The following is a 21943-nucleotide window of genomic DNA, read 5'->3' as shown; positions in this document are numbered from 1 at the left end:
TTGGTATTTCAAAAAAGTGGATTTGGGGTGAAATTAGCGGGGGTAGAAAAGATCAAGGTTTTGGATGGGGGAAGATAAGAGATGTTTGTTTTGTGTGTTTGTCTGTCCGCTCACTTATACTTGCTTACAGGTCACAATTTTAAACCTATCTTCACAAAACTTCACCAAATATGTCAACATAGGACAAAGGTGAACAACCTTTTCAAATTTCTAAAATCCTAAATTTTCATCCGATTGACTTGAAACTTGAATAGGATTTACATATCAGCTGACTGAATTCAACCACCAACTGTTATTGAAGTGAAAAGGATGTGCTGCTGAGTACAATTCTACTTTATTTTCTTTTTGTACACCGCTCCTTTCCTATGCCATCTCCAGGCACTGCATAATGTCATTGCAGGGCACTGAAGGGGGCTCGGCAATGACGCACGCTGAAAGGGAGTACTGAGTTTTCACTCTGGTTGTTTTCTTGTTTTCTTTATTGTTTTCTTGTTTGGCTGGGCGATATCTCAGCCATCCTTTGAGCGAGGAACCTGAAATTTTGGCACAATAGTGAGCAAGTATTGTCAAAAACGGTATTTTTTGTTTTTTGATTCATCAATTATATTATTAATTGATGAGTTATTTAATTATTAGCGATTAATTAAGTACTTACACATTTCCTTTCTCTTCTGGCCATTATCTCAGGCACCTTTTGAGTTAGGAAGCTGATATTTGGACATGCCAATGACCAAGTGATTTGGCTGCAAAGGCTATTTTTGATTTATTGATTAATCAATTAATCAATTAATCGAATAATTATTTGATTGAAGACTAAATTAATTTTTTTTTTAGTTACAGATTCAGATGAAATGGTGGTGGCTTATGTGTTCTATGAGCCAATTGATTTATTATTTTTTAAAATTATGATTATCATTTATTTATTTTCATTATTTATGATTTATTTATTTTCTTTCTCATCTGGGCAATATCTCAGGCACCTTTTGAGCTTGGAAGCTCATATTTGGACATGACAGTGACCAAGTGATGTGGCTATAAAGGATATTTTTGATTTATTGATTAATCATTTAATCAATTAATTATTAATTTTTTTATTAATGACTTATTTAATTAGATTTCTAAAAGATACATTTTCGGATGAAGCACTAGTGGTTTAGTTATGCTATTAGCCAATTGATTAAGAAAATATTTTATGATAATCTTTTATTGATTTTAATTATGCAATTAATCAATCAATTATTGTACACCTCGCCCTCCGAATACAGTCTCTATGAGCTGCACTGCGGTATTGCCGGTCGCCGAGGGCGCCCCGGCAATGCCGCGCTGGAGAATATTTAATTATCTGGCATTGGGGTAGTGTACTTTGAATGTATCTGTACTTGTATTTTATTCTTACACAAAGAATACACAAACACACAAACAAAGAATACACACATTCGTCTTACGAACACAAAAACAAACAGAGACACATAAAATATAAGGAGTGGGAGACGAGGTGGGGAGAGAGGGAAGCACGAAGGACACAAGCACAACAACAGCAGAAAACAGGGACATCGGTAGATCTGTGAAAGGGGGAGCGGGGGTGGGGGGGAGGGGAGGAGGGGATAAACTGGTATAAAACAAATGGACACTACTTGGACTTTCAGAAAAGAAGTCAGAATTTGAAAAATGTGGATGTGGGGTGTATTAACGGGGGTAGAAAAGACCAAGGATTTGGATGGAGGAAGATAAGAGATGGTGGTAAACAGCTGTTTTGAAGACCTGAAGGGCGGAGTCGGATTGAAGAGTGTGTGGGAGTTTATTCCAGAGGGTCGGGAGAAAAGAGGAATGAAAGAGTGAAGGTGAGCAGAGTCTTTATTTTGGCAGTCACACCAGCAGAGGGTTTCTGGCAGATCTTGTGCGTCCTGAAGGAATATTTGGGAGACAGAGAGCAGGGGAGCTAGGCCGGAGAAGAGTCAGTATAAGACAGAAAGACCACCAACCTGCCTGCGGTGAGAGAGTGAAAGGCCCTCAGAATCAGCTTCATTGCAGAAGATTCCACTGATTCTGAAAGCTTTGGTTTCAACAGCATGAATCAACAGTTAAAAACAGCATGAAGACAAGCTAGGTGTGAGGCAGGAGCACCAGCCCAGAGGGGAGGGCTGTACTCCATCAAGCTGAAGATGAAAGCTTTGTATGTGGTGAGGAGCTCAGAGGTGCTCAGGAAGGGCTTCGCACAACGGAGGATGCCCAGTCGGCGATACCTTGGAAATGTGGTTTTCCCATGAAAGATCATGGTACATAGTGAGACCCAAAATATTGAGTTACAAAGGGTTGTACAGATGGTCTTTACAAAGAGAAACTGTGAGAGTGTGAGATTTGTCAGGATTGAAAGACATGTTCCACTGGTTTGACCAGTTTGTGATTTTATCTGGTCTGCAGAGAGTGAAGAGGCTGCTGCCTGCTGATATGAGGGTTGAGATATGGAGCGGCAGAGAGTGTAGTCATCAGAAAAGAGAAAGAGAGCATTTTCCAGACAGTTGGAGAGATCATTGCTGAGGACCAGAAAAAGCACAGGGCCCAGAACACTGCCTCGAGGAACTTCTGCCTTGACAGGAAGTGGAGATGAGAGAATTCCATTCAGGACCACACGTTGACTATGACCAGAGAGGAAGTCCGCAAGCCATGCGTGGAGATTTCTATAGATACCAAAAGAGGAAAGTTTGGTGAGCATGGTGGGGTGCCCGACTGTATCAAAGGCATGACATATGTCAAGGAATACAGCTCTGATTTCCTGTCTGGCATTGAGGACCTCCATCCATTGTTGAGACAGCAGAAGCAGCATGTCCAGATTAGAGTGATGTGGTCTGAATCCAAATTGATCCAAATTCATATCAGAAGCGATGATGGAATCCATGACCTTGCTGATAATTGGTAGCAGGCTGATTGGTCTGTCGTTGCAAGTTTTTATTTTTGCACCTTTTTGTGTAAAGCAGTAATGTTGGCTGATTTTCAAGCTGATGGCAGATGTCCTTGAGCAAAAGAGAGGGTGAAGAGAACAGAAAGAGGGTGAGATGACTTCCGCTTCCGGTCATGCCGGCGAGGTTACGTTTTTTCAAAGCTGTCCACGCTATCGAAGTTAAGTAATTGTTCCCATTTGTATTTTCGTCAAAACTGTATTTATTTTATGGTGTGTGTACCTACAGTGGGTCGCTAGGAAGATTCTCGGTGTAAATCTTTCATACCTGCATAGAAAATCGTGTTAATTCGTGTCGTGTCTTTTGAGGCCTTGTACCGTGTCCTACCTTGAGGCTTTGTTTTTCTCTCAGCGGTCCGTCGATTATGCTCCAATTACTTTCATTCTCTGTTTTTCCCAGTCTTTTCACCCCATACTTCCTTTTTTAAAACTAAAAAAACTAAAAACTAAAACTAACTCTCAACTAAAAAAAAAATAAAAAAAAATAAAAATTTCCTTCTCTGTTCTTATTCATTGTTCTTATTTGTTCGTTCGTTCTTCGACCATGTGTTCCACCCCCATTTCCCCAGATAGTTTTCACTGTTAAACTTTAAAATGTTTAAACTTTCCCCTGAAATACTGTATTCTGTCGTTTATTATAACACCTTTTTCTTCTTCTTCTTTAAAAGGTTGCTTTTGACTTGCTCACCAAATCTATTCATTCCAAAAAAAAATTTCATCTCTTACAGTGCCTCTTTCATACATTCCCTGAACTCGCCTGCACTCCACCGCCCCTCCCCCCTCCAGCGTCCTTAAACGTATTTTTGACTTGAAGGTCACAAGAAACTCATTTTGCAATAAATGTTCGTTTCCCATTAATCGTACACTTTCCAAAATCCAATCTCACCCCTCCCCTCCAAAGCTTCCCCATCACCCCTGCCCTCCTAAACTTCCCCATCACCCCTTCCCTCCAAGTCTTCCCCATCACCCCTCCCTTCCAAATCTTCCCCATCACCCATCCCTTTCAAATCTTCCCCCTTGCCCCTCCCCTCCAAACCCTCCCCATCACCCATCCCCTTCAAATCTCCCCCCCTTTCCCCTTCCCTCCTAAACTCCCCCCACACTCCTCCCCTCCTCGGCCCCTCCTCGCCCCTCCCCTCCTAGAATCCCCCCTCACCCCTCCCCTCCAAATCTCCCCCATCTCCCATCCCTTTCAAATCTCCCCATCCTCATTTCTTCTCCATTTCCCCCCTCTCACCCCTCCTCCTCAAAGCGTCCTCCCCGCTTCTTCCCCCTTCCAACTCTCACCTCCATCTCCCCCAACGTTCTGCCTCGCTCTTCCCCCTCCTCAAATAACACCTCACTGTGCCTCACCCAATCACCATCAAACCTTTTGTCCGCCCCATCCTTCCATATCTCCGAGCTATTCTGAAATCTCTGACACACCTTCAACAGCTCTCCCGACCTCTTCCTCCTCTTCCACATCTTACCCTACCCCTCCCCCCCCCCCCCTGTTCTGTATCCGATGCTCCCCCTTCCTCTTCATAAATGGTATGGACCTCAAACATCCGGGGCCTTCGTTCAAACTTAACTGATCTCTCCATACAGGTTGCTTCTCACAAACCAGACGTGATCTGCTTAACAGAAACTTTCCTCCTTCATGATGTCTCTGATTCCTTAGTATCTCTCCCGGGTTACTCTCTCCACCGGTATGATAGACCTGAGCCTCGTCCTGGAGGTGGGGTTGCTATCTTTATCAAAAACTCTCTTTCTCACTCGCCCTGCACTGCCCTCTCTCCACCTCACCCCCAGGAATACCTCTGGCTACGGCTTCCCCTTCGCTCCCACCTCTTGTTCATATGTGTGTTGTACCGTCCACCAAACAGTGATGACTCCATCTACATCTCACTGTCTGATAATATGGACCAACTTCTATCGACTCATCCCAACTCTCTCTTCCTCATATGTGGTGATTTCAATTGTCACCATGCCAGTTGGCTGGGTGTGGGTACTTCTTTCACCAGCCATGGCTCCTCAGCAAAGGACTTTTGCGACTCACTGGGACTGACACAATCTGTCAATTTCCCAACCCGGATCTCAGTCAACGGAGCATCTTCTCTTCTGGACTTGGTTATGACTAACTTCCCTGAAAATGTCTGCTGCTCTTCTGCTCCAATCGGCTCATCTGATCTTGTGCTTGTTAAAGTGGACATCTCTCTGAACATTCTCAGGGAGCCTCCTCAGCGTCGACGAGTCTGGCATTTCACTCAGGCCAACTGGCACGGTCTTCAAGCAGCCATCAATCATCTGGACTGGTCTCCCATCTCTACCGCCTCTGACATCAACTCATCCTGGGAATTCTTCCAAAGTAAATTGCTCTCTCTCATGCACAGATTTATCCCATCTCGCCTTCAGTTGTCATACCCTTCCAACCGTCCATGGTACACGGAATCTTGTGGTGAGGCTGTTGCCCAGAAACAACTTGCCTTCGTCTCCTGGAAAGCCAATCCAACGGAAGGAAATCTCATTTTATTTTGCAAAGCCCGAAACAAGTGTGTGTCCACCCTCAGGAGAGCCAGGAAACAATATCTCTCCGTTCTCAAGACCGAACTCTCTTATCTGTCTCCCTCTTCCAAATCCTGGTGGCGTCTAGTCAAATCTGTTTCTAGTGTTTGTTCCCAAACCATCCCCTCCCTTACCTCAATCGGCTACACAGCTGACTCCGCACGTGAAAAAGCTGAATGCCTCAACTCTGTGTTTGCCTCTAAATCTTGTGTCCCAAACCCATCCCTCTCTGTACCCACCGTACCCAGTCGTACCCAGCTGCTCCTGGACGCTGTGTCATTTCCTCCTGACAAGGTGGAAAAGTTTCTGTCAACCCTCGACTCTGATTCTGCAACTGGACCTGGCGGCATCAGCCCACGGGTCCTAAAATCCTGTTCCTCCGCTCTTTCGCTCCCTCTCCCTGTTCTCTTCACCCTCTCTTTTGCTCAAGGTCATCTGCCATCTGCTTGGAAATCAGCCAACATCACCGCTTTACACAAAAAGGTGCAAAAACAGATCCTAGCAACTATAGACCAATCAGCCTTCTCCCAATTATCAGCAAAGTCATGGAATCCATCATTGCTTCGGATATGAAATCTTTCCTCTTCTCCAATGGCTTGATCTCTGATCATCAATTTGGTTTCAGACCAGGTCACTCTACTCTGGACATGCTGCTTCTGCTGTCTCAACAATGGATGGAGGTCCTCAATGCCAAACAGGAAGTTAGAGCTGTCTCCCTTGACATATCACGTGCCTTCGATATGGTCTGGCACCCTGCTCTGCTCACCAAACTCTCCTCCTATGGTATCCATGGAAATCTCCACGAATGGCTGGCGGACTTCCTCTGTAGTCGGAGTGAACGTGTGGCCCTGAATGGGTTTCTCTCATCTCCTCTTCCTGTTCAGGCTGGAGTTCTCCAAGGCAGTGTTCTGGGCCCTGTGCTTTTTCTGGTCTTCATCAATGATCTCTCCGACTCTCTTGAAAATCCTCTCTATCTCTTTGCTGATGACTCCACTCTCTGCCGCTCCATTCCTCATCCCTCAGATCGGCAGTCTGCAGCCTCGTCACTCTCTGCAGACCTGGACAAAATCACAGACTGGGCAAACAAGTGGAACATGTCTTTCAATCCTGACAAATCTCACACTCTTACGATGTCTCTCCGAAAAGACCGACTGGACAACCCTCCCATCCACTTTCGGAATAATCCTCACCAAGAAGTCTGTCACTCAAGCTTTTGGGTCTCACTATCTGCCATGATCTTTCCTGGGAAAACCACATTTCAAATCTGGCCTCCAAAGCCAGTCGCCGACTGGGCAGCCTCCGTCGTGCGAAGTCCTTCCTTGGCACACCTGAGCTCCTTACCACATTCAAGGCTTTCATCCGCAGCTCAATGGCATACTGCTCTACCCTCTGGGCTGGTGCTCTTGCCTCACACCTATCTCGTCTTCACGCTGTTGAAACCAAAGCTTTCAGAATCATTGGAATCTCCCGCGATGAAGCTACCTCCGAGGGCCTTTCACTTACTCACCGCAGGCAGGTTGGTGGTCTTTCTGTCTTCTACCGACTCCTCTCCGGCCTTGCTCCTCCAGCTCTCTCTGGGCTCTGTCCCCCAAATATTCCTCCAGGTCGCACAAGAGCTACCTGCAACCCTCTTATGATTAAACTGCCAAAATCGAGACTCTCTGCTCACCTTCACTCCTTCATTCCTCTTTTCTCCCACCTCTAGAACAAACTCCCTCACTCTCTTCAATCCCACTCCTCCCTCCAGGTCTTTAAAACAGCTGTTCACCACCATCTCTTGTCTTCCCCCATCCAAAACCTTGATCTTGTCTACCCCCGCTAATTTCACCCCAAATCCACTTTTTTGAAATACCAACTTCTTTCCTGGAAGTCCTTGGTGTCCTTGTGTTTATACTTCTCCCCCACCCCCCCCCCCCCACGCCGCCTCCCCCCAAGCCCTCTCCCTCCCACACATCTCCCGATGTCCCTGCTCTCAAATGTTGTGTTTATGTGCTTCCCCTTCCCTCCCCATCTTGTCTACCGCTCCCCTTTTTATATACTTTGTTTGTTTGTCTGTTTGATTTGTTTGTGTGATAAATGTTAGCTGTTTCACGAGCCTCGATTCTGTATCCAAAAAAAAAAAAAAAAAAAAAAAAGATAGCATAGCGGAGCAGAATTTTGGGACCGTGGGCTAATGCCGTCTGGTCTGGTTGTGGAATCAGAGTCGAGGTTTGACAGAAACGTCTCCACCTTCTTGGGAGAGAAGCACACAGCGTCCAGGAGCAGCTGGGTACGACTGGGTAAGATGGGTACAGAGAGCGATGAGTTTGGGACACAAGATTTTGAGGCAAACACTTTTTGAGGTATTCATCTTTTTCATGTGCGGTGTCAGCTGTGCAGCCGATTGAGGTAAGGGAGGGGATGGAAGGCGAACAAACACCAGAAACAGATTTGACCAGACACCACCAGGATTTGGAGGAGGGAGACAGGTTTGAGAGTTCAGTCTTGAGAGTGGAGAGATATTGTTTCCTGGTTCTCCTGAGGGTAGACACACACTTGTTCTGAGCTTTGTGAAAGGAAAGTTTGACAAACGTTTAACGCCAGTGAATTCCAGAAATTTTTGAAATGAATTTTACAATCTTTATTTTATTTAAATTGAATTAACACTTGAACAGTGTTGAACACAAATCGCCTTCTTGTTACTTCCAATAACCTACGGTTTAGCAGTACTTGGACATGTTAAATAGGGTGGTGAATAAGGGCAATGTAGAAGACTGCTTCAATAGCGCTTAATATCCGGAATTTTTCTTTTTAACAATCTTTAACTTCAATATTATATTTAAATTTCATATACACTCCATGACGTAACATGTTCCATGAACTCTCGAGATGGTTCTCGATCTCATTTCCCTGCAAAAGACTGACGCTGATATGTTCACAGGTGATGTCTCTCCTGTAAATGTGGAAGGCAGACAACACAACAACGATTCATGTCACAGAAGATTCAAAATGTGCTTCTGCAAAGGAAGATTCAGATGATATACACATGAAAAACGGAAGTGCTTCCTGTTTTGCAACTGGTGAGTGGAAACAAAAAGAACTAGAACTGCCACTTTAAAACTGCTGGCAGTGATGACCGGTTTACTCGCACCCACTTTTGATACAACCCCACTTTTCATACAACCCCACTTTTCATACAACCCCACTTTTCATACAACCCCACTTTTCATACAACCCCACTTTCATTGGACATGCTTTGCCACAACCCCCTTGGATACAACCCTGATAAACACTCACACACACACACACACACACACCCTTCACACACACACACGCACACACACACACCCACACCCCCCTTCACACACATACACACACACATGCACACACATCCCCCCTCCCCCCACACGCACACCCCTCCACACATACATACACACACACACACACACACACACACATCCAACCCCCCCTCCTTCACACGCACCCCCCCCCCCCCCCACATGCACACATATCCACCCCCCCCCCCAAACCCACACACCCACACACAAACACCCCCACACCCCTCCCCCACCCGCACACCCCTCCACATATACACACACACACACCCCCCACCCCCACACACACACATATCCACCCCCCCCCACACACACACACACACACACATACATCCACACACACGCACATCCACACACACACACACACACACACACACCCCGCACACACACACATTCCCCCTCCCCCCACATGCACACCCCTCCACACATACACACACCCCTCCACACACACACACACACACACCTAACCCCCTCCTCCACATGCACACACCAACCCCCCCCCCCCCCCCACACACACACACCTTCCCCCCCCCCCACCACACCCACACCCACCCACACAAACACACACACACACATAGCCACACCCCCCCCCCCACCCCTAACACACACACACACGCACACACCAACCCCCCCCCCCCCACACACACACACATCAACCCCCCCCCCCCCCACACACACACACGCACACCCATCCCCCCCCCCCCCACACCCACACCCACACACACATCCACACATGTCAATCCATGCACTGATTGCAGAAAAAGCCATTATAAATAGAAAATTAACCTGAAATTGCAGACTGAATTACTTATTTTATCTGAGAAGCTAAACGATTCTTCTTCTTCTTTAGTACCTCAAACTTTATGTGAAATGCACCCACCCACACAAACACACACACACATACCCCCACCCCCCCCCACCCCTAACACACACACACACACACGCACACACCAACCCCCCCCCCCCCACACACACACACACACCAACCCCCCCACACACACACACACACCAACCCCCCCACACACACACACACACACACACACCCCTCCCCCCCCCCCCCCCCACACCCACACCCACACACACATCCACACATGTCAATCCATGCACTGATTGCAGAAAAAGCCATTTTAAAAAGAAAATTAACCTGAAATTGCAGACAGAATTATTTATTTTATCTGAGAAGCTAAACGAATCTTCTTCTTCTTTAGTACCTCAAACTTTATGTGAAATGCGATCGATTTTAAAAAATCAGAATTTGAGCAAATCTGTTTCATTCGTCTGTTAATATGCCTCCCCGATTGACAAATCTGCAATTTGAATTTCATTTGAGGTTGAAATGACCGCGGGAGATCGCGTTATAGTGATGATGTCCTGGAAGGGAATCTTCTTCTTCAGTCGCTCATAACTTTGAGTGAAATACGATCGAGTTAAAAATAGTCAGAATTTGAGCAAATCTGTTTCATTCATTTGTTAATATGCCTCATCTATTGACAAATCTGCAATTATAATTTTTTTTGAGGTTGAAATGACTGCGGGAGATCGCGTTATAGTGATGATGTCCTGGAAGGGAATGTTCTTGTTCAGTCGCTCACAACTTTGAGTGAAATACGATCGAGTTAAAAATAGTCAGAATTTGAGCAAATCTGTTTCATTCGTTTGTTAATATGCCTCATCTATTGACAAATCTGCAATTATATATTTTTTTGAGGTTGAAATGACCGCGGGAGATCGCGTTATAGTGATGACGTCCTGGATGGACATCTTCTTCTTCAGTCCTCACAACTTTGAGTGAAATACGATCGAGTTAAAAATAGTCAGAATTTGAGCAAATCTGTTTCATTCGTTTGTTAATATGCCTCATCTATTGACAAATCTGCAATTATAATTTTTTTTGAGGTTCAAATGACCGCGGGAGATCGCGTTATAGTGATGACGTCCTGGAAAGACAATCGGTGTGTTTCTTCTTCTTTCAACAATAAAGACTTATAGCTTCGAGACCGTACATCGAATCATCTTGAAAGTTTGCACACTTGTTCCGCCTGATGAGAGCTACATTGCATTAAAAACTCAAGTCGATCCATGCAGTGGTTGAAGAGTTACAAGCTTTTTAAAATTTAACTTCCATTATTTATTGCGGCCAAACCATGTGACTTATCAAAACGTCTCAAGTAAGGTTGAAACATACCCCCATGAGGAACATTTGTGTAAAGTTTCCACTCGATATCTCCACAAATTATGGAGGTGATTCCATTTCTAGTTTGAGCTTTAAAACGTCATAACTCTGAAACCATGTGTCAGATGACATCGTGCTCGCTGACTTTTTTGTTCGTCATGGGTATGCGAATATGCATGCCACGTTTGGGCTCGATCCGTTCAGCCATTGCGGAGAAAAAGGGGTTTTTGTGTTTTTTCACAGAAAACAAGATGGCGGCCAAACCATGTGACGTATGACTTCGAAAATTTTTGCATTCTGAGTTTTTTTAAACTAAGCATCTGTGAAAAAAATCCCATTTTCGGGGGAGAAAATTTTTTGTTTGGCGAATTCTAACCTCTTAACGTTAGCATTTTTAATATACTCGATACACATGGCTTTTGTTCCCGTTGAAGAGTTCTTTAGAATGAGCCATTCCTCAAAATTTTTCCATTGAGGCGTTTCGGAGATACAGAGGGGAAAAGTTGAATTTGTTTTACAAGATGGCGCCCATACCACGTGACCTATGACGTCATAATTAGCATTAAAAAATTCTCAGAGCCGAGACGATCATTTGATGAAAATTTCCTGTCAATCCGACCAGCGGTTGCTGAGAACATTAATTATGAAGTTTTCGGAGGTGCAAAATAGGGCGGAAGAATAATAATAAGAAAAACTCTAGCAGTAATAATAGGTTACTTTCCATTTCATGGAGAGTAAACCTAATTAACTTGCAATGTTTTGTGTTGAGAAAATATATAATTTTCTGAAATGTGTGAAATATTTTACATTTGATTTTGACAAAAAAAAATGGTGTGTTCTTTGTTTCTGTAGAACAATCCAGAAGTAATATGGGACAAATAAGGTCCAGTCGCAGTTTGACAGTGAGAAGCCTTTTTTGAAGAAACAATCACGAAATCAAGACTCACTTCCTATAACATACAAGTGCATGTCTGGGCCTCGCAACACCAAGATTTATATTGAATTAAACAAACACAAAAAGGTTCTCGAAAGGCGAATGCATTATAAGTGTAATGTGTGCAGAATGGATTTTGCTTCAACGAGTAACATGAAAATACACATGAGGATCCACAATGGAAAACGCCCACAAAAGTGCTCTGTCTGTGATAAAGGTTTCTTGACAAAAAGCAATTTGAATAAACATGTGAAGATCCATGCAGGAGAGCGGCCTTACAAATGCTCGATATGTGATGAAGGTTTCTCTCAAAAAGGCGATTTTAAATTACATATGAGGATCCATACAGAAGAGCGACCTCACAAATGCTCGATATGTGATAAAGGTTTCTCTCGAAAAGACCATTTGAAATTACACATGATGATCCATACAGGAGAGCGACCCCACAAATGCTCGATATGTGATAAAGGTTTCTCTCAAAAAAGCAATTTGAAATTACATATGAGGATCCATACAGGAGAGCGACCCCACAAATGCTCGATTTGTGATAAAGGTTTCTTGTCAAAAAGCAATTTGAAATTCCACATGATGATCCATACAGGAGAGCGCCCTCACAAATGCTCGATATGTGATAAAGGTTTCTCTCAAAAAGGCGATTTCAACGTGCATATGAGGATCCATACAGGAGAGCGACCACACAAATGCTCGATATGTGATAAATGTTTCTCTCAAAAAAAAGGTTTCAAAGCGCATATGAGGATCCATACAGGAGAGCGCCCTCACAAATGCTCGATATGTGACAAAGGTTTCTCTCAAAAAGGCGATTTGAAATTACATTTGAGGATCCATACAGGAGAGCAACCACACAAATGCTCGATATGTGATAAAGGTTTCTCTCGAAAAGGCGATTTGAAATTACATATGAGGATCCATACAGGAGAGCGACCTCACAAATGCTCGATATGTGATAAAGGTTTCTCTCGTAGCTTCACTTTGAAATTACATTTGAGGAACCATACAGGAGAGCGCCCTCACAAATGCTCGATATGTGATGAAGGTTTCTCTCGTAGCTTCACTTTGAAATTACATTTGAGGAACCATACAGGAGAGCGCCCTCACAAATGCTCGATATGTGATGAAGGTTTCTCTCAAAAAGGCAATTTGAAATTACATTTGAGGAACCATACAGGAGAGCGCCCTCACAAATGCTCGATATGTGATAAAGGTTTCTCTCAAAAAGGCCATTTGAAATTACATATGATGATCCATACAGGAGAGCGACCGCATAAATGCTCGACATGTGATGAAGGTTTCTCTCGAAAAGGCCATTTGAAATTGCATATGAGGAACCATACAGGAGAGCTGAAATCTGAAACACCAAGATAGGAAAAATGAGGTTGAGAGGATTTCAAGATTGAAGAAACCTGAAATTGCACCAGTGATAGTCGGAGCAACAGGGAATCCGGATGATCAAGAAAAGCATAACTGAGAACTTAAAATGCATTCCGGGGAATATCACAGCAAACAAGCTACATGTGGAGGCTGTCAGAGGTTCAGTGAGGATTCTAAAATGAGCCCTTGGAACAAAGCTACGAGGATGAAGTTTCACAAACTGGTTCATGAACAAACACATCCTTTACCGAAAAAGAAGGTGGAGATTTTGAGTTCTGGGGGAACTTCCTCTCATCTCCTTAAACCCACCTGTGGAGATAACAACCAACGAGGGTGTCCTTACAAATGTTCTACTTGTGACAAGGATTTTATTTCTAAACGGAGCTTGAACTTCCATCGTGCAGCCCACGCTGGAGTGCTCGCATAAAAAGTGCTCTGACTGTGGGAAGAGTTTTGCTGTTAATTGTTTGTTAAATTCACATAACAGTACCCATACTGGGTTGTACGTGCCCCCTTCCGCCCTCCCCTTTCCCCCTTGTAAGCGATCCTCAGCAGTCGACAAGGTATTCAGTGAACCAGTAAGGAGAAAGCTATTGTGAGAGCGTACAGCCCTTTGGGCATATATCTTGTCAGCACAAGTCCTCAGAGTACCATCTGTAACCCCGACAACCAGCCAACACCCCCGAACCAGCATTTGAGTTTTTTGATTGTGACCAGTTTTTAGGAATTTTCCTTTCTGTATGATTTAGTTGTTTTTCATGTCCCTTTTTGTTTATTCTCAGATGGCATCTTTCCATGGCATTTTGAACATCAATTTCTACTCATTCTTTGCTATTGTCTGTATTTCTTTGCCATGTGTGATATGGGGAGAACACCCTTGTTGTAAAATTGTTTATCCGAGGAAGACTCCTGCCCATGTTTTTCATGAAACTTGAATTTGTGAGGCCTTTTGCAATAAAGAGAGGTCCACAAAGCACAAATGCAGTCTGTGTTATTGTGAATATGGAATGGCACATTATCATGAACTAGCAGAGTACCCGCCCCACGGGCGACCCCACGGGTGATGTTGTTCCAAGCGTGCAACACATTTTTCTGCCATCGGATATTTTCTGCTGACAACTACATTGACTTGGATTTCTTGCTGATTTCCTTTGATAAAATTGAAATTACTGATTTCTGTTCAACTTAGGTGTCCTTTGTTTTTGAGGCATCTCAATTTTCCAGAAAAAAAAAATAAAACATCAAACGTCACCCGAGCTAACAATAACCACAACCAACCCACACCCACCTCTTTCCACTTCTCTGCCATCCTCTCACAATTCCCCTTCAACCATCACCCTGGCTAACAATACCCATGACCAACCTACACCCCTCACCCCACTCCACCACCTTTTGGCCAACGCTGATCTCAAAAATAGTTGGTGGTTGAATTCAGTTAGCGGATATGGAAATCCAATTCAAATTTCAAGTCAATCGGATTAAAATTGAGGATTTTAGAGATTGAAAAAAAGTGTATGTATGTGTTTGTGTATGTATGTGTTTGCATATGTATGTGTTTGTGTATGTATGTGTTTGTGTGTGTGTGTATGTGTTTGTGTATGTATGTGTTTGTGTATGTATGTGTTTGTGTATGTATGTGTTTGTGTATGGATATGTTTGTGTATGTATGTGTTTGTGTATGTGTGTGTGTGTATGTGTACGTATGTGTTTGTGTATGTATGTGTTTGTGTATGTATGTGTTTGTGTATGTATGTGTATTGTTACGTGTTCCTCCCGGACCTCCTGGTCTCGGTATACCTCCGAACCCCGGGAGGAATCACGGCAGAAAAATATATATTACTCCGTGTCAAAATCAAGATCGAAACCACACCAATGGTTACCAACAAAAAGAATATATTAAAAATCACACTGGAATAATGATACAACCATGATAGCCAGCCATCATACAATCAATCTTCGGATGGTACCCTCTGTTAAAGTAATCGAACTCACTGTTCCCAGTACATGGAAAGAACCTCTTCAATGTCTCTATAACCTTCAAGGCGAAGTTGGTTCGCTCCGGCGATCGTTAGAACAATGTCCGATCAAGAGCAACCGAGGCGTAGACGGTCGAAGCGACACAGAAGTCACGTGGTCCAACACCCAGCAAACTCACGGTAGAAAGGCAACTCCCAAAGACGCGATCCAGACGTGCACCTGCACCGTTCAATCAGTGAACCGCAGTGCAATCTTCAGACGCCGCTTTATTGCACAGCTGTCCCCGGCAAACCACCGGAGGATAAGCCCAGCTGACGCGACCAAAACCTTTTCCAAGGAAGGTAGCGCGCGGGGCGAAATGGCGGACGGCCCTCACTCGAGCCAGAGCTTCTAGGCAAGGATTCTCCGGAATCTCAATGCCGATACCCGTCTACGCAGGCTTCACCATACTCCGGTGATATCACCTATCGCTCGAACTTCCTTTCAAGGACCCAAAGTCCACTCGCAACGTTCGCTCAACCATGCTCTGTTCAGAGCTTCAAGGCAAGTCTTTCACTGTCCTTATGTCTTCTTCTTCTTCCACCCTTTTTCTTCCAGGTCACGATCCGATTTCCTGTCTCATTTTTACCATGAGCGCTTTTAACCTTTTAACCACAATAACCATTTCCCTTAAACAACAATACCCATAATACTTAGAACCCACAATAACAATAATAACAAAAATAATAATAATAATAAGTGCCGAATCCGTAACACTTTCCCCCTCAAGAAAGAAAGTTTGAACACAGCGAAAACTTTCTTTGCCGGCAAACTCTTTAAACAAACAAAAGTAAACTCACAACCCCAAATCACCAATTCCCATGAGCAGCAAATAATATCTCCCAAAAATAAAGCAACAAACTTCAACCAACCCACAGAGATTTCCAACATTAACTGACTCTGGACAAAGCGTCAGCCACGACATTGTCCCTGCCCTTTACATGTTCAATTTCCCCGTTGGACTCCTGCAAAGCCAAACTCCATCTCATCACCCTCTGACTTTACTTTTCGTTTCTTTTGAATGAAGGTTAAGGGGTAGTACTCAAAAACCCAAAGTCAAGCAAATCTACAGCACTTTTCCCCGGGAAGCCGAGCTGAAAGCCAGGTTCCATGGTGGTTGGGTGGTGAGGCCCGGAAGTATTCACTACATGGACGCCTTTAGGAACGTGGAGTTCACGGTTAGTCCGTGCAGGAAAGTTCACTACATGGACGCCTTTAGGAACATGGAGTTCACGGTTAGTCCGTGCAGGAAAGTTCACTACATGGACGCCTTTAGGAATGTGGAGTTCACGGTTAATCCGTGTCGGGAAGTTCACAACATGGACGCCTTTAGGAACGTGGCGTTCATGGTTAATCCGTGTAGGAATATTGGCTCGGCTGCTCCGCAGCATTCAGTGCTTCAACTCTTTCTAACTTTCCTAACAATCACGGTTGGACCAGTTGTCACTGTAGTCACATGAATAGCGGTCTCCTTCTCGGCCACTGCTCGGATAATCCTTCCTTCAGGGGCTGCCGTAACTCTGGGAGCCTCCATAATAATATTGATTGTGGCCACCACCAAAACTACGACTCCGTGGTCCTCTTCTGTAGATCCCACGGCACCTATGAAATGCCTTCCCTACTGTTATGGTCCGACCCTCCAACTCCTTGCTATTCAGATCCTTTTCTGCCTCTCTGGCGTCCTCCTTTGAGTTTTCAAACGTGACAAAGCCAAACCCTCTTGACCTTTGTGTCTCCCTGTCTTTTATCAGCAGCACTTCCAAAAGCGGTCCATATTTGCTGAAGGCAGACTCCAGAACCTCTTCCTTTGTTTTGAAGTTCAGTCCACCTACAAATAACTTGCTAAATTTGTCACCATCCCTAACTGGTGTGGTGTTATTTTCCCTCCTGGGCTTTTTAACAACCATCTGGTTACCATAAACTTGACCACCGGCCGGCCAAATCATTCCCGATAACAACAGATACTCCCTCTACAGGAAGCGTGGCTTGTAAACCAACGGTGACCGGTCCTGACACCAAATCGGACTCCAAATGGATGACATGAAGTTTAGCACTAACACAGCCACCAATCCCCTGTAAACGAACACTATCACCAGTTGCCGTCTCCTCTGACAATGGCAAGATGCCTTCAAGCATTAAAGATTGATGTGCTCCTGTGTCCCTCAATACCCTCACAGGTCTCCGGTTAGTCGAGGCTCCATCCAGTGACACAAACCCCTCTGAAATAAATGGTTGGTAACCCTTTTGAGGGCGATTTCTCACAATGGCCATTGCATTTGGAGTTGTACTAGTCGAACTCCGTTCCTGATTTTCCCTTTTCATGGTGTAACACTGGGACATCAAGTGTCCAGGTTTATGGCAAAAAGCACAAGTAGGCCCGGAGGAGAACCTCGTGGTCTGCCTCGAGCCCCCCGGAGGATACGTCTGCCTTGGAACTGTTGTCTTCTGATTTCTAGAAGTCGTGGTATCAGAGTGGTCCTCATAGTCATCTCGAGGCCGCCCCCATGAATTTTCGTTCTCCGCCCCTGAGGTTTCATAGCTCCCTGGCTAGGTCTAAGCGAGAAGTTAGGCTTGTGGAACCCCATCCTGTGGGTTAAGGCATAGTCATCTGCCATGGTTGCTGCCTCATACAACTTGGGTACTTTCCTTTCCTCTAGATGTACTTTAATGTCCTCGTGGACACACTGCTGGAATTCCTCCACCAGGATCAATTGTCGCAATAGTTCGAAGTCTTTCCCAACCCCTTTGGAATCACACCACCTATCAAACGTGGTTTCTTGCATTCTGGCAAACTCCACATGGGTCTCACTCTCCCTCTTCCTGGCGTTCCGGAATTTTTGCCGGTAAGCTTCAGGGACCAATTCATAGGCTTTGAGAATGTTTTTCTTCAATACCTCATAATATGCACATTGGTCAATCGGTAAAGCCGAATAAATATCTTGAGCTTTACCCACCAGAACACTTTGCACTAATATGGTCCAGGACTCCTCAGGCCAGTTTAGCAGTTGAGCCACCTTCTCAAAGTGTGAAAAAAAATTGGCTACCTCCTTTTCATTGAAGGGTGGAACCAGCCTTCCATGTCTGCCAACATCCCAGGTGTTCTGACTAGGTGTCGAACCAGTCGGCATGGATGGTACCTCTCCCCGTTCTTTCATTAAATCCAGCTCCTTGAGTTTAAGTTCCTGCTGAAGCGCCATTTCACGGTCCTTTAACTCCCTGTCGGCTTTTCTCTCCTCTGCTTCGAGTTCCCTTGCAGCTCTCCTTTCCTCTGCTTTTTTCTCTTCTAACCTTTCCTGGAGTTCTCTTTCAACTCTCCTTTCCACTGCTCTTTCTTGTACTTTTTTCTCTTCTAACCTTTCCTGGAGTTCTCTTTCAACTCTCCTTTCCTCTGCTTGTTTCTCTTCTCTTCTCTCTTCTGCTTTCCTTTCCTCTGCTTTTAACCTTTCCTGGAGTTCTCTTTCCTGTGTTGCTCTTCTTTCCTCGCTCTGCAATTGCATCTCCATTTTTTGGAGCTCACACATTTTCTTGTTCCTCGGGTAACCAATCCCAGGCTACCTCTTCCCATGTTCCTAATCCCACCATAGATTGTATCACCACTGTCTGCGTCTCTGCCTTCCTCATATTAGTTCGGACCTCCAAGCTAAAATGTTTGGCCAATTTCAAGAGGTCCGATTTTACTAACGCTCTGAACTGTGCTTCACTAGGGGTCACTGCAAACTTCTCTGCATCAAACTCCATGGTGACCATTGTTAACACCTGTTAACCTTCACACAAGAAATTTTAAAAACAAAATTTTTTTTTTTTTGGGAAAAATTTGGGAATTCTGGGAATGTTAGGGAATTCTTTCCCGGACTAAATTTAGGGAATTTTAGATCCCGGACGCAGACCCAATTTCGAGCCCAAGAGTTTCAATTGGACGAGCCCCCAATTTCTGTTACGTGTTCCTCCCCGACCTCCTGGTCGTATTCCTCCGAACGTATACCTCCGAGTGTAAGGACTCAACAAGGGGGCGTATACCTCCGAACCCCGGGAGGAATCACGGCAGAAAAATATATATTACTCCGTGTCAAAATCAAGATCGAAACCACACCAATGGTTACCAACAAAAAGAATATATTAAAAATCACACTGGAATAATGATACAACCATGATAGCCAGCCACCATACAATCAATCTTAGGATGGTACCCTCTGTTAAAGGAATCGAACTCACTGTTCCCAGTACATGGAAAGAACCTCTTCAATGTCTCTATAACCTTCAAGGCGAAGTTGATTCGCTCCGGCGATCGTTGGAACAATGTCCGATCAAGAGCAACCGAGGCGCAGACGGTCGAAGCGACACAGAAGCCACGTGGTCCAACACCCAGCAAACTCGCGGTAGAAAGGCAACTCCCAAAGACGCGATCCAGACGTGCACCTGCACCGTTCAATCAGCGGACCGCAGTGCAATCTTCAGACGCCGCTTTATTGCACAGCTGTCCCCGGCAAACCACCGGAGGATAAGCCCAGCCGACGCGACCAAAACCTTTTCCAAGGAAGGTAGCGCGTGGGGCGAAATGGTGGACGGCCCTCACTCGAGCCAGATCTTCTAGGCAAGGATTCTCCGGAATCTCAATGCCGATACCCGTCTACGCAGGCTTCACCATACTCCGGCGATATCACCTATCGCTCGAACTTCCTTTCAAGGACCCAAAGTCCACTCGCAACGTTCGCTCAACCACGCTCCGGACAGAGCTTCAAGGCAAGTCTTTCACTGTCCTTTCGTCTTCTTCCTCTTCCACCCTTTTTCTTCCGGGTCACGATCCGATTACCTGTCTCATTTTTACCATGAGCGCTTTTAACCTCTTAGCCACAATAACCATTTCCCTTAAACAACAATACCCATAATACTTAGAACCCACAATAATAATAATAACAATAATAATAATAACTAGCCGAAACCCGTGGAACATCCACGGAAGGGAGGATGTGGTGTATGGATAGAGTGTACCATTATGGATGGCATAGGGGATTTGCTTGTCCGAGTAAGAGTTAGGAAGAAAGATGAGAATGAAGAGTGCGTATATGAACAACGTATTTATTGCAATCTACTTAAATGACGACGCTACGATATACTTTTGAAAAATGAATGGATTCGTAATAGGAATCGGCATAGCACCACTCTGGCCATTTTTTATGAGACTATATGGTGTGGGTTGGATTTGTGTGAACAAAATCAAGAAAAAGGCGACACTTTGTAGAATCCAACTTACACTGTGTATAAAGTGTCACCTCCTGACTTTGTATTTTATATTGTTAGAGACAAAACAAACACTAAATAACATAGCCACATACCAAAAACGTGTATTTTCAATTTTCACTTGTGCAAAAATGCTACTCACAATTACATCGCCTGTGCGTCGGCCTGTGATTGAGCCAGAGAGTTGGCCTGTGAGTCAACTTCCTTTCCAATGTCTGCAAGAGTTGAAATACTGATTGTGCATGTGTAAAATTATATGAAAGAAGAACATGCATATCAATAGACGATGCCATTGAAAAGGAGCGCAGCTGTCAATAGAAAAGGATGTCTGACATCAATTTGACATTATTGCACAGGAAATGACAAACAAAGAAACAGTTCATTTCCATCGGGTAATATTACGATGAGAGATCAGCCGATACCTTTATTATGTCCATCAGCATCCATGGCACTTAGGAAAAAAAAAAACGTGGCATCAGCCAGCCGCAGCCAACTATTACGTACCGTCTTGAAGTCAATGCCATCCTTTTATCTCTTCGTATACACCTTACTGATTTCTACCTTATCGTGAACAGGGTAAAGCCTACTTTGATAATCATGAACGGTGGCAGATGCAGGAGCGAAACGTAGGCATAGGCCTCGGCCCTACCTATCCAGTTGTTGTTTCCGTTGTGTAAGGGGGGAAAAAAACAAACATTTTGGCCTCAGACCTTTGAGAGTACGTCGTTCCGTGAACTTTTTGAACGGGCCTCGTATGCCATGCTTCGTCAACGTAAATGATTTGAAGGATTACCTTAAGCACCGTGAATAGAGCAGATACTGATAGGCTGCTGATCGGTTTCACTTCGTTGTTATCACAATATATGGAAGAAATTATGGTAAACCCACCTGATGAGGTTAGCGTACACCGCCATCGATGACACTGGCACAAATGGCGGAATAGATGGATTCTTCTTCATCGCATTGCATCGCATTCTCTTCCTGTGAAACTGTTTCTCCATTTAACGTTTCCAAAATCAAAACTTCAAAAACTTCTTCACTTCGATTCGAAAAAACTTCAAACTTCAAAAAACGTTTCCAAAGCGTCACTGCATTTAACTTTATTAAAATGACGATAAAGACCATTTGGTTCACACCACCCATCACACCACTCGACTGTCCAATCAGCGGACGGCGCGCATCGCCTTCGCCCAGCAGACGCCAATACGATGGTGTCGTAAGATGGCGTCGTATCGGCCGTTAATCGGATACTTTTTGGTCCCAAAGTCGGCGAATTCAGATTTTTCGAGTATGGCTGTACGTGATAAACAAAGAGCGCGGTTCGTAGATGGAAAATGCATTAGTGCCGTGGGCATCGGGTCACTGGGTGCGCCGTA

At 44.5% G+C, this 21943-nt stretch overlaps 1 protein-coding gene across 2 annotated transcripts in view; it reads left to right on the top strand.

Moving 5' to 3' along the window:
* The window catches only part of LOC144890723 (uncharacterized), a 122499-nt gene extending 108206 nt beyond the window's left edge, over nt 1-14293 (top strand). For both annotated transcript variants that reach the window (XM_078772366.1, XM_078772367.1), the window contains exons 2-3: nt 8421-8559; nt 11840-14293. In XM_078772366.1, the coding sequence (XP_078628492.1) occupies nt 11955-13307 (1353 nt within the window). In that variant the 5' untranslated portion in view covers nt 8421-8559; nt 11840-11954 and the 3' untranslated portion in view covers nt 13308-14293. The remainder of the gene's footprint in view (nt 1-8420; nt 8560-11839) is intronic.
* Nucleotides 14294-21943: the final 7650 nt, after the last annotated feature.

The sequence above is a fragment of the Myxine glutinosa genome, chromosome 2 (genome assembly GCF_964187855.1).
Source record: "Myxine glutinosa chromosome 2, kmMyxGlut1.1, whole genome shotgun sequence".
NCBI classification, from domain to species: Eukaryota; Metazoa; Chordata; class Myxini; order Myxiniformes; family Myxinidae; genus Myxine; species Myxine glutinosa.
The sequence above is the reverse complement of the archived record's forward strand: the minus strand, read 5'-3'. Positions and strand labels throughout refer to the sequence as shown.